This window comes from Sapajus apella, unplaced genomic scaffold (assembly GCF_009761245.1).
Source record: "Sapajus apella isolate SASKATOON/1434 unplaced genomic scaffold, GSC_monkey_1.0 scaffold80, whole genome shotgun sequence".
Classification (NCBI taxonomy): domain Eukaryota; kingdom Metazoa; phylum Chordata; class Mammalia; order Primates; family Cebidae; genus Sapajus; species Sapajus apella.
This window is the reverse complement of record NW_022437020.1, coordinates 2,051,329-2,064,189: the sequence shown is the minus strand read 5'-3', so window position 1 is coordinate 2,064,189 and position 12,861 is coordinate 2,051,329. Positions and strand designations below refer to the sequence as shown.

Sequence of the window (12,861 nt, the reverse complement as noted above, 5' to 3'; positions counted from 1 at the left end):
GACAGACCTGAGAAAATGAAATCCAAAGCCAGGGGTGAAGAGAGCCAAGAACTAACCTAACTAACATGGCAAAATTCCCCCCAAAGGCCAGGTGTCTTCAGAAGTAGGAATGAGGGCTAAAATGAGGAGCAATTTTAAAACTGCTTAAGAAGTAACAGACACCCAGCCGGGCGCGGTGGCTCAAGCCTGTAATCCCAGCACTTTGGGAGACTGAGGCGGGTGGATCACGAGGTCAAGAGATCAAGACCATCCTGGTCAACATGGTGAAACCCCGTCTCTACTAAAAATACAAAAAAATTAGCTGGGCATGGTGGCACGTGCCTGTAATCCCAGCTACTCAGGAGGCTGAGGCAGGAGAATTGCCTGAGCCCAGGAGGCGGAGGTTGCGGTGAGCCGAGATTGCGCCATTGAACTCCAGCCTGGGTAACAAGAGCAAAACTCCGTCTCAAATAAATAAATAAATAAATAAATAAATAAATAAATAAATAAATAAAATAAAATAAAATAAAATAAAATAAAAAAAAATAAAAAAAAAAAAAAAAAAGAAGTAACAGATACCCAGATTCGTAAGACACACAGATCTCTAATTCCACACAGCAACAAATATACTTATTCTCCAGAAAAGGATAAAAGAACCTCAGAGCTGGACTGCAGAGGCACAGATGCGGGGCAAGCCCACCACACTGAAAACAGGATTATGTGAACACGTGAGCACATTCACACAGGATAAGCCACCACCCAAGTCTTCTGCCTCTCAGATTCCACAATGGAAGAGCCAGGCCTTCTCCCTCCGGAGAGTAAGAGGACTGGGACATTCTTCACAAAATGTGAACACTCCACAGGAAAAACCAATGACGCTGACTATCCCCTGGAAGTTTCCACTAGATCACCCTGTAGTGACAACTTTCAAAGACATTTAGTCCCCGACTCTTAAATATGAGCTGACAACCGAGGATCAGCAGAGCCATCAAGCAAAGTATGTACCATGAACGATGGAAAACAGAGACGCAGAAAGACATTCGAGAGCATGGAGAGAAGATATCTTGAGAATAAATAATGTGAAACAAAGTTGAAGGAATTTCCCAAAAAGTAGAGTAAAAAGCAGAAACGGAAAACTTTCAAAGACAGAATTAGGGACCAATATCCAGAATTCAATATCCACAAATAAGAAATTCCATAAAGGTAAAACTGACAACTTAGAGAAAATTACCACGGTATAATGCAAGAAAATTTCACAGAATGGTGTAGGACATGTTTGTCAGCCACTGAGTATCTGGCACAACGAACTAAGCAAGACACGTGGGTCATGAAATTTTAGAATAATGAAAACTCTACAAACTTCCATCACTTTGTGGTCATTTCCACAGCTATATAACTTACAATCTGTGCCTTTTTCAGTGTTATACCTCAGTTTTCAAAAAGGACACAAATTTAAAAATATACCAAAAACTAAAAGACACCTGTAATGACCATAAAAAATAAAAGATTAGTATTAAAAATGTAAAAAAGGGCCGGGCGCGGTGGCTCAAGCCTGTAATCCCAGCACTTTGGGAGGCCGAGGCGGGTGGATCACGAGGTCAAGAGATCGAGACCATCCTGGTCAACATGGTGAAACCCCGTCTCTACTAAAAATACAAAAAATTAGCTGGGCATGGTGGCGCGTGCCTGTAATCCCAGCTACTCAGGAGGCTGAGGCAGGAGAATTGCCTGAACCCAGGAGGCGGAGGTTGCAGTGAGCCGAGATCGCGCCATTGCACTCCAGCCTGGGTAACACGAGTGAAACTCTGTCTCAAAAAAACAAACAAACAAAAATGTAAAAAAGAATTCCTACAGAAAAAGTAAGAAAGATAAATTTTCAAAATAGGTCAATTTTGAATAACTGAATAGGCAATCACAGGGAACATGAATGACCACTAAAATACAAAAATAAATGTCCAACGGCCTTCAGTGTTTCATAGCTCTCAGATTAGCAAAAATCACCAACTGAGAAATTAACAACTGTTTCTAAGGCTGGTAAGCAATTGGAACTTGAATTCATTGCTAAAATTAATGCAATCTCTACAACTGCTTTCAAGAGTAATTCAGCTATCTAATAAAGTGGCAGATGTGCACACCTATGAATGACCTAGCATTTTTACTCAAGTCATACGCTCTAGAGAAGCTCTCACTTGTGTGGTACAAGAAAATATATGCAGTAATTTCACTGTAGCCTATGTGTAGCAGCAAATATTTGGAAAAATCCTGATGTCCACCAATACGAGAAGGAATAAATTATGGCCGGGCACGGTGGCTCATGCCTGTAATCCCAGCACTTTGGGAGGCCAAGGTGGGTGGATCACCTGAGGTCAGGAGTTTGAGACTAGCCAGACCAACCTGGTGAAACCCTGTCTCTACTAAAAATTTTAAAATTAGCTGGGCTTGGTGGTGTGCACCTGTAATCCCAGCTACTCGAGAGGCTGAGACAGGAGAATCTCTTGAATCCAGGAGGCGGAGGTTGCAGTGAGCCGAAATTGCACCACTGCACTCCAGCCTGAGCAACAGAGTGAGACTTTGTCTCAAAAACAAAACAAAACAAAAAGAACAGAAAAACAAACAAAAGGAAAAAATTGTGAAATATGAAATTTAAATGAGAGCAATTACTATTAACATATATAAATCTCAAAGATGTGACTGCTAAGAGAGTAGCAGCAAGTCACAGGATACCCAAGTGTGCCAATTACAGTTTTAAGACATGGGAATCAATCCTCTATGCTGTTTGTATCTGAGAGGCTACGTAGCACAATGGTTATGGACCCAAGCTCTCACATCAAACTGCCTGGGTCAAAACTGTGTTCTCTGCCTCAGCTGTGTGACATAGAGCAAATCGCTTAACTCTCTTTATTTTTAAATATGTACAATGGAAACAATAACCTACCTCACAGGATTGTTGTGGAAAAACATATATAAAGCACAAGAACAGTAACTGGCTATTATCATCTTTACAGACAGAAGCAGAACTCTAGAACCACACATAAGCGTAAAAATTGAATTTAGAATCACAGTTACTTCTGCGAGGTAAGAAAGAGAGAGAAAGAGCACAAGTTGAGAGGGAGAAACACCAAAGGATTCAGCTTTATATTGTGAGTCTTAAAAAATTCAGATTTGACAAACTTCATGGTATATTTATCAATGCCTATTACCTCCCTGAAATTCCTCTACATCCTTTAAAGATTTCATAATATAAAAACAGGATTAAATGAGTCACTTGTAAAAGCATTTTTTAAATGTCATACTACCACAGAACATTAGATATCATTTTCTCTTACAAGCAGTCAGATAACACTACAAAACAGATTGGTTAGCTGGCTATGTAATTAGCTTATTTATTCAATTTACTCATATATTGATATACTTCTAGCATAAATGGGCTTTACATAAAACATAATACTTGTCCTCAGAGAGCTCACAGACAAAAGAGACTTAAGAAGACTGAGAGAAGTGCAAAGCAAACAGTATCTATATACATACGTAGTTTAGAGAACTCAGAGAAAGAAGTCAAAAGAGGGAAGTTACAGCAAACAGTGTCTATATACATATGCATATAGGTTTACAGAACTCAGAGAAAGAGGCCAAAAGAGAGAGGTTACAGGACAGGGCTAACAGGGTCCCTTGCTATCACAGGACAGGAGTATTTTCAAGTTGGGAAGAAGGCAGCTTTTTCTTTCAGCCTGAATAAACTGTCTGAGTGAACTGAGTTGTGGAAGTACAGGGAGCAGAGACCAGAGAGGTGTGGAAGGGATAGGGACACACTGAAATCTTTACTTGCAGCTCCAGCAAGGGGCAGAGGGGCCTTGAGGACACACTGGCCCCCATCCAATCCTGTGCAAGACCTGGTCCATGCACTCACTCCCCACCGCCTTGTCCTCCCCTCTTCTCCTGTTACCTTTTATTCTTCCTTCAGAACCCAACTCAAACATCACTGTCTTCAACAAGCCCTCCTGGCATCTCCTGACTAGGTCAAATCCCCTTCTCACAGGATCTCGACAGTATGCACTGTCTCCTCCAGGGCCCTGTCACAGGAGCACCAAGTAGTTATCGAACTCCCCTACTCAAATGTACCGTTTATAAGGATTGAAACGGTTATCTATTCAACATGGTAACTCTGGGGGCTGGGACACAGATAACATTCAATAAATACTCGCTCAGTGAATACTTCTCTTTCCCAAATGCCTCTAAGGGCCCTTATAGCCTTTCTTTACTAAGAGCACAAGACATGAAATCCACTCCTTAAACCTCCCCCTCAACAGAAGACATGAAAATCTCTTCCTGCCAGCCTGTTTAAGAACACATGGTCTTCAGATATCGTAAGCAACGTGTTTCCAAAGTAATGTACCACTGCTTAGCTCAACTGAAGCTCTGGCTGGACCTATAAAAGGCAGAGCCACAGCAGGCACCATGGCTGCAGACACTGGCATCGCCCAATTTCGAGACTTACTATGCTGAATGTCTCCTGGTCCAGATCATCATCCTCATCCTCTCCAATAGGGACAGGTTCACTTCCTGCTGTAATATGGACAGGACCCTGAGATCGCTTTGATTTACTCGAAGATTTGGCATCACCACTTTTAGGCTTTTAAAAAAGAGTTACAAGGAGTCATTGTCATTTGTGCAATCCTACTGTGCAATTTGGATTTCTTACCTATGATGTGTTACTACAGTGGGTAAATATGATGGTCTCGGTTTATTTTTTTAAAAGTAAAATAAAATCCTGAAACATCATGAAGACAGACCTATGTGACTGGCAGTTTACGCATACATTATTCCCATTTCCATCTCTAAATATACCCAATTATAACTGCAGTTTCATCAGCGCTAATTTTGAGCTTCTACTCCTTCATTCATAAAATGCACAGAAATGTCATCAAAAGGTTAAGACTGCAAACTGGCAGAACTCTCCTAGAGTATCATATAGCAATTTTTATTAACCGCATACCCTTTGATCTAGGAATTTGTATTAACTAAATTATTATAAATGAAATCTATATAAATCTCAAAATTGGCCAGGCATGGTGGCTCACACCTGTAATCCCAGCACTTTGGGAGGCCAAGGCGGGCAGATCATGAGGTCAGGAGATCGAGACCATCCTGACCAACATGGTGAAACGCCATCTCTACTAAAATACAAAAATTTAGCCAGGTGTGGTGGCACGCACCTGTAGTCCCAGCTACTCGGGGGGCTGAGGCAGGGGAATCACTTGAACCCGGGAGGCGGAGGTTGGAGTGAGCTGAGATCACGCCACTGCACTCCAGCCTGGCAAAAGAACGTCTACCTCCACCAAAAAAAAAAAAAAAAAAAAAATCTCAAAATTATATTGAAGGAAAGGTTGCGGAAGGATATATAAAATGACTTCATGTACATTTTTAAGCATACAGTATGCTTTTTTTATAGTTATATGGATATATACTATAATACGTACTACAAATATAAAAACATGAATAGTAAGGTTTCTAACCCACTTCACAGCAGTGATCATGGGGAGAACAGAGGAAGAGTAATCAAATCAGGGAAAAGGAACAGGGGTAGGTAGTTTCAACAGTATCAGTCACGTTAATGAAATACAAAAGATATCAGCAATCCCCCCAACCCCCAAGCCAAAAAAAAGCCACTTAAAGTAAACATGAAAAAATGTTAACAACAGTTGTGACACCTGGAGAGTGGATAAACAGATGTTTGCTAAAACTGTTCCTTGTGTTTTTATTTGTTTAATATTTTACTTTAAGAATGTCTTTCTGTGGGAGCACAAACGCACAGGTTATTTGTCACAGTATGGTCTCTTAACATCAAAAATTAGAAAGTATTTCAAAATGGAAAATTCAAATTGCTTCTAACATGTTACAGCTAAACAGAATCCTCCCCAACTATTAAAAATAATTTATTATTATTTTTTGAGACAAGGTCATGCTCTGTTGACCAGGCTGGAGTGCAGTGTGACACGCGCACGGCTCACTGCAGCCCCAAGCTCCTGGGCCTAAGAATCCTCTCACCTCTGCCTCCTCACCTCTGCCTCCCAAGTAACTGGGTCCACAGGCACATGCCACCATGCCCAGTGAGATTTTTGTTTTTATTTTGCAGAGATGAGGTCTCCCTATATTGCCAAGGCTGTAAAAATCAGTTTAGCATTTATTCACTTGGAAAGTTGTGATATACTGCTTAGAGAGGAGAAAAGACTACCCAAAGAGACTAATCTGATTTTTATATTTGTACTTAATATGTTTATTTTATATTTAATAATATAAAAAGTTTCAAAGGCACTTATCAAAGAATCTACTAGAGTTAGCACTGCATGTTAGAATTTTAGCAGTTGTTTTTGTTTTGGCAATGATTAAGGATTAATTGTAAATACTACATTCAGAGGTCAACAGACATTGCAACACTGTACAAAATTCTGTGGTTTAGAATGAGCTTCATAAAACCCATAATGTAAAGGTTATAATAGCAAGGCTTGTCATCCATTCATATTACAGTAACTCTTGCTAATATTTGTTTTTGACTCAAACTCTTCAAGTATTCAAATTCACTTTTGGATTGTGCCCCTCTAATATGAATCTGAGAACATATTTTGAATTTACAAGCAAATGCAGATTTCTCTCACCTGTCCTATCTCATTCAAACACTCTCCGTGAAATATGTAATAAAAGACCAGGTAAAGGCCTTATTTTTTAAAGAATACCCCAAACTTGCAGGTTCCCCTGTCTGCGAGGACAGGTGCAGGTGTCCATCCCATCAACAGTCCCACCCATCTTTCTCAGACATACCCGTCAAAAGATGACGATTCCAGGGCCCTCGAATCTCATTCTACTTCTAAATCTAAATGGAGAACCACAAAGGCTGTGGATGTCTCCATGAATAGGAGGGCACCATTACCTTCTCTTTCTTATCTTTCGACTTCTTCCTTTCCTTGTCCCCTTCTTTGTCTTTCCTAGAACTCATTTGTTTCTCCTTGTTCTCCTTGTTCTCTTTCTTCTTCTGTTTCTTTTTCATTGGACTTTTTTCCAAGCCATCATCCTAGAAAACAAAACAGGGCTATGAACTTTGCTACCAATTTTATACCTGCTTACATACTTTCTAGAGAAAGCAGCACTGCCCCCAGTGGTTCATCACTATCTATACTTAGAAGGTTGTTTTCAGACAGCCTCAAGGAACTCAGACAAGTCTAAACTTTCTAGTAATTGCCAGTTAAAACTGTAGAGGTAGAAGCTTTTTACTGATAACCTTTCATTTAATTCTCATCGCAACCCTTCAACATAAGTTTTTTTGTTTTTTTTTTTTTTTTTGAGACGGAGTTTCACTCTTGTTACCCAGGCTGGAGTGCAATGGCACGATCTCGGCTCACCGCAACCTCCGCCTCCTGGGCTCAGGCAATTCTCCTGCCTCAACCTCCTGAGTAGCTGCGATTACAGGCATGCGCCACCATGCCCAGCTAATGTTTTGTATTTTTAGTAGAGACGGGGTTTCACCATGTTGACCAGGATGGTCTTGATCTCTTGACCTCGTGATCCACCCGCCTCGGCCTCCCAAAGTGCTGGGATTACAGGCTTGAGCCACCGCGCCCGGCTCAACATAAGTTTTATCATCCTCATTTCACAGATGGAAACTAAGTACCAAAGAGATTATACTCCTGTATACAGTCAGCTAGTAACTCATCAGGTTGCTAGTATTTAAATTTATGTATGTAATGGCCAGGTGCAGTGGCTCATGCTTGTAATTCCAGCACTTTGGGAGGCAGATCTTCTGAAGTCAGGAGTTTGAGACCAGCCCAGCCAATGTGGTAAAACCCCGTCTTTCTAAAAATACAAAAATTAGCCAGGCGTGGTGGTGGGTGCCTGTAATCTCAGCTACTTGGGAAGCTGAGGCAGGAGAATCGCTTGAACCCAGGAGGTGGAGGCTGCAGTGAGCCAACATCACACCAATACACTCTATTCTGGGCAGAAGAGCGAGACTCTGACTCAAAAACATAATACATAAATGTATGAAAGTATGCGTGTATGTATGTACGTACATACGTACATACGTGAGACTCAAATCCACACTAGTTCCTGTACCCGTTGCTGATCCTCCTGGAGCTAATCTCCAAGTACAATTACACTTTCAGAAATCCCATAAAGTTGTACCTCAAATAGCCCACTAAGTGATACCAATTTACTATTCACTTTGTTTAGACCAGAGGTTACCCACTGGCAAGCCAAACCTGACCCCAGGAATTTTGTTAATGGAACTCCGTAGCAGCTGCCCCCTTTACATGAGGCATGAGCTCCCTGGTTAACCACAGTCCTGACCACTCCTGCTCATTCCCAAGAAAGAATAAGGCTATGTGTCAATCACCATTTATCATTAAAATATACAGACTCCCCTTCATTTACTTCCATTATGTACAAATTTGCAGTTGCTGACAAACTATATTCCTCTCTGACAGATTAAACAAAAACTTACACATTCTATTTCCATTTAATTTACTTGTAAACCAAACACTCTTCAGATGATTCTATTCCAGCTGGCAGAGTAAGTATAGCTAAAATAAATAAATAACCCTCAACCAAAACCCCACTTCATACTTTGACTTCTCCCTCTTCTGATGGGTTATCTGAATGCCTGGGAGATGAAAGCTCAACTCCATGCTCCTCTTTCAGCCTGGGCACTTTGTTTTCCTTCTTTACCCGAGGCTTCCGCTTCTTTAATTTGGTCTGGAAAAGGAGAGAGAATGAAGATTAAACTACAAATCAAGACCCTCAAAAGCACAACCAAACAACATGATGACTCTTGAAAGCAGTAGTGGCCATATAGTTCAAACAAGAAAACTGCAAAGCAATCAAAAGACTGCAACATTTTACAAGACCAAACCAAAACAAAAAACCGGTAGGCCTTATGCATAGCCTATACAACATTAGAATATCCAGATTCCTTTTTTTCCCGCCAAGACGGAGTCTTGCTGTCACCCAGGCTGGAGTGTAGTGGTGCCATCTCGCCTCACTGCAACCTCTGCCTCCTGGGTTTAAGCGATTCTCCTGCCTCATCCTCCCTAGTAGCTGAGACTGAGACTACAGGCGAGTGCCACCACACCTGGCTAATCTTTTTGTATCTTTAGTAGAGATGGGTTTTTGCCATGTTGGCCAGGCTGGTTTCAAACTCCTGATCTCAGGTGATCCACCCACCGCCTCCCAAAATGCTGGGATTACAGGCGTGAGCCACCTCACCAGCCAAAATATCCATATTCCTTAAACCTACTGATTCCATATTTTTGGAATCCATCCTAAAGATACATTTAAAAAAAAAAAGGAAAATTACTCTGTGTACAAAGATACACATAAATATATTAAAGACATAATAATAAATTTAAGTAATAAATTTTAAATCCTGAAAGCAAGTTATATATAATAAGGAAAAGGTTAAAATACTGTTTACTTGCCTCATCAAATATGATCTAATCTGCCTTTCCAGAGCCTAACACATAACATATTACATACTCAACATATGATATGAAGAATGAGACAACACTATTAGTTGAAAAAAATGAGATGTGAGACTATGGGTTTTTTCCCCTAAAATTTGCTTTGCTTATAATAATACAAGGAAATTGTTATAAATGCCAGAGCTGCAAGAGCACTTAAAGAACAAGCACACACAGGCTGCTGGTACAGGGTGCAACTTGCATTTCTTAACTGGGATTCCATCTTTCTGGGCCTGAACTAAAATTATAAATTGGGGAAATAAAAGAAGACAAAGCTCAGGTGAGTTCATTGAGAATTTTATTGGAATTTCACACAGTAAGTAAGTTCTGGTTTCCGAATTAACTGTGGATTCCAACTGTCGATTTTATCTCTGGGATCCATTACTACAAGTATCATGGAGTTAGATATAACAATAGGCAAACCCATAGGTATTCAACGCAGGAACTGGAAACTGAGAAAGGAGGATAAAGAAACAATAATGGTATGTGTGGAATAGTGGGACTGGGGAGCTGAGAGGATTATTTTGAGGCAACATTTCAGATGGAAGGGTTTGTGAGAAAGTTGCCAAGATGTTATGGTCTTAAATGAGTATTTCTATTACTACCAACTAAACAATCATTACTGGAACCTCAAAAACATCTGCCCATGAGAAGGTGACATGCTGTGCAGTGCCCAGAGAGGGCCTCTCTCTTCCTACCTACTTCTGCAGGGTAGCAGCCTCAGGCCCCTGAAAAACACCGAGCTGGCAGCATACTCACCTCTTCCCCACCTGTCACAGCCCCCTTCTTCTCCAGACCCTTTCTGAGCAGCTTCAGCAAGTAGTCCGCTCGGGTCTGTAGCTGCTTCCCCTGAGGCTTTTTATCTGTCTCCACTGGCAGAATCTTCAACAAGAAAGGAAGAGAAGCACCCGCCACCACCCACATCCTGGTTAGTGGATCAGGATAAAAAGAGACAACAAAAAGCACAGTCCTTTCCCTCCCCAACCACCCAAAATACAGATAAAGCCTCAAATCCTATCTCATGTCCATGGCTCCCAGTCACTGAAAATCCCTCACGAGCCGTTCTCATTTTACAAAATGGGATGGAGAAATCCAGCTCTCCCAATGGCTCCTACCTGTGCTGTTAACAGGGTAGAACAACTCAGGTAGGAGGGGCTTGTGGCTTCATCTGCTAGAGCATCCCAGCCGTCGTGGATTTCCTCCTTCCAGGAGCAGGGAATCCCTGGAGCTAGGTTAAAGCTTCGTTTTAGATTGAAAATGCTTCTTAGAGCATTGCCGGAGAGCACTGAGCTATGCCAGGACATGATCTGTTCCTTGCTACAACAACTGGGCCTCTTGGCAGACTGAATCTGGTCTCAGTGCTTAAGGCAGGGTGCTGTCACCCTCCTAAAACCCAGATGGGATGAGCAGCGTTGAATGTGCCAGGAGCACAATGTGGAGCAAATCGTACTAAAATCTGAGCCAGTCAGTGTTTCTTGCTTACAGCTCCACCCATGGCCTTGCTACTTGCAACAGATACGGTGGGAGGCTCGGTTTTGTGGGAGAAGAACAGCCAATGTTTAATTCCATTACAAAGAATACCAAGGTGACGTTCAATCTTTATGTGAGGAACTGAAATATGGTTGTTTCAAATGTACTTTTAAACAAAGGGCCAATAACTAAGGCCAAGGAATGCTTTTATCATTAACAAACTTACCTGGGTATTTCTTGTAATGAAATCTGACCTTAATTAAGTACCAGAATTTTAAGATTTCTCCTATAATTTCCCCAAAATTTCGCCTGGCTATTGTCTTTTCCCTTTGTCTTCATCTGTGAAACAGTGCCACAGTCCACTAAAGATGGAAGTACTTCCAAGGAGAATGACTGTACTAATTTCTAATTTGATACCCCCTCGAAAATACTTAGAAATAAGTAATCAATATAAAAACATTGCACAACAAATCTTCTAGAAACTTCCAACATGGTAGAGTTACTTACTTTGTCAGTTAATTTAAGCTCTGGATCTGTTTTAATTAACTCCCAGTTTCCATAGCCATGTTCATAAATTCCCAGCAATAGGCGAGAATCATCTTCTACCCCCCACTCTACATCAAAATGTGCAGCTTTGACACGACAGGTTAAGCAGTATCTAAAGGAAGTTTAAACACAGCAAGACATTAGAAGAGGGGCCCTTTTTTTTTTTTTTTTTTGTATGTTTAAGAAGAGACAGTAAAAACTATGTAATGACACAAAGTCTAACTTCAAATCTGTTTTCTTACGGTGCAACCACCTAAGCATCCACACAAAATACACTCACTTCTTTTTTTCTTCGGGATCCACAGGGATAGATTTATGCAGCATCTCAAACTCTTCTTCATGTTGGATAATGGATTTCACATTAACCTGAACTCCAGATATCTTGATTGTTGGACCTCTCCGTTTCCCTGGTCCTTTTCCTGAAGAATACCAATTTCACATTAGTTAAATGAAAACCCACTGAAGGTCCACAGAGAACATGCATCAATGAACCCTGACCTCTTAGTATCTCTGAATATATCTCTGGTTTATCGTTATTTCAAATATATAATCTGTAAGACAAATTTTTTCTCAATTAATGTCTGTAAAATAACCTTTGCATGTTGTTTTTTAAGATTTGGAATTTTTTAAAGTCGCAGATGTTTATAGTTATATTTTAATCTTCCTGTTTGTTTTATACTACTTTGTTTCTAAAATTTAAAAAGTTAACAAAAGTAGATTCTGAGGGTATAATATTAGTGTTGAAGTTTTCTCGTTTAGTTTTCCTACCCATCCCACTAGTGGAGGTCAAAAAACTCTCAAGTATTTTAAAAATGAACTTGATCTTCACAACACTATCACTTAAGAAACATGAGCTTGAGTTCTTACCTAAACATGTGGAATTATGAACAAGTCATGGCATTAGAAAGCTACCCTAATCCAAATTTCAAATTAAAATAATCACAGAAGTAAAAACAAAACCCCAACCCAATAGTCCAATTTGAAATCCAAGAGATAATACTACCTGTTTGTGAGAGAAAAACTCCTTTCAATAGAGAATGGGCAGAATATATGAATAGACGCTTTACAGAACAAAGATGTGCATTCTTGTCCATTAAAAGAAAAAATACCATTTCTCATCCATCAAACTGGCAAAAAACCAAACGTTTAACAACATACTCTGTTTGTGATGCCTGTAAACAGGTACCAACAAACATTGCTGGTGACCAAATAAATGGCACCAGACTTATGCAAAAGAATTTGGCAATACTGACGCAAAGTACATACCTATTTTCCCAGGACCCAGCAATCCCACTTCTAGAAATCTATCCCAAAGATATGTTGGCAGAGGTTTGAAATAGTATTATTCTTTAAATCATTA

At 40.3% G+C, this 12,861-nt stretch overlaps 1 protein-coding gene and 1 long non-coding RNA gene across 10 annotated transcripts in view; one reads left to right on the top strand and one right to left on the bottom strand.

Annotated features, from left to right (window-relative positions):
• The window catches only part of CHD2 (chromodomain helicase DNA binding protein 2), a 160,279-nt gene that overhangs the window by 21,030 nt on the left and 126,388 nt on the right, over positions 1 to 12,861 (bottom strand). For all 9 annotated transcript variants that reach the window (XM_032252783.1, XM_032252785.1, XM_032252780.1 and 6 more), the window contains 6 exons: positions 11,782 to 11,920; positions 11,463 to 11,613; positions 10,245 to 10,367; positions 8,593 to 8,721; positions 6,905 to 7,045; positions 4,475 to 4,609 (listed from right to left, as the gene is read on the bottom strand). In XM_032252783.1, coding sequence (XP_032108674.1) covers positions 4,475 to 4,609; positions 6,905 to 7,045; positions 8,593 to 8,721; positions 10,245 to 10,367; positions 11,463 to 11,613; positions 11,782 to 11,920 — 818 coding nt within the window. The remainder of the gene's footprint in view (positions 1 to 4,474; positions 4,610 to 6,904; positions 7,046 to 8,592; positions 8,722 to 10,244; positions 10,368 to 11,462; positions 11,614 to 11,781; positions 11,921 to 12,861) is intronic.
• LOC116533167 lies at positions 79 to 685 on the top strand. The gene is made up of 2 exons (XR_004261122.1): positions 79 to 151; positions 546 to 685. It is a non-coding gene; the product is annotated as an uncharacterized LOC116533167 (long non-coding RNA).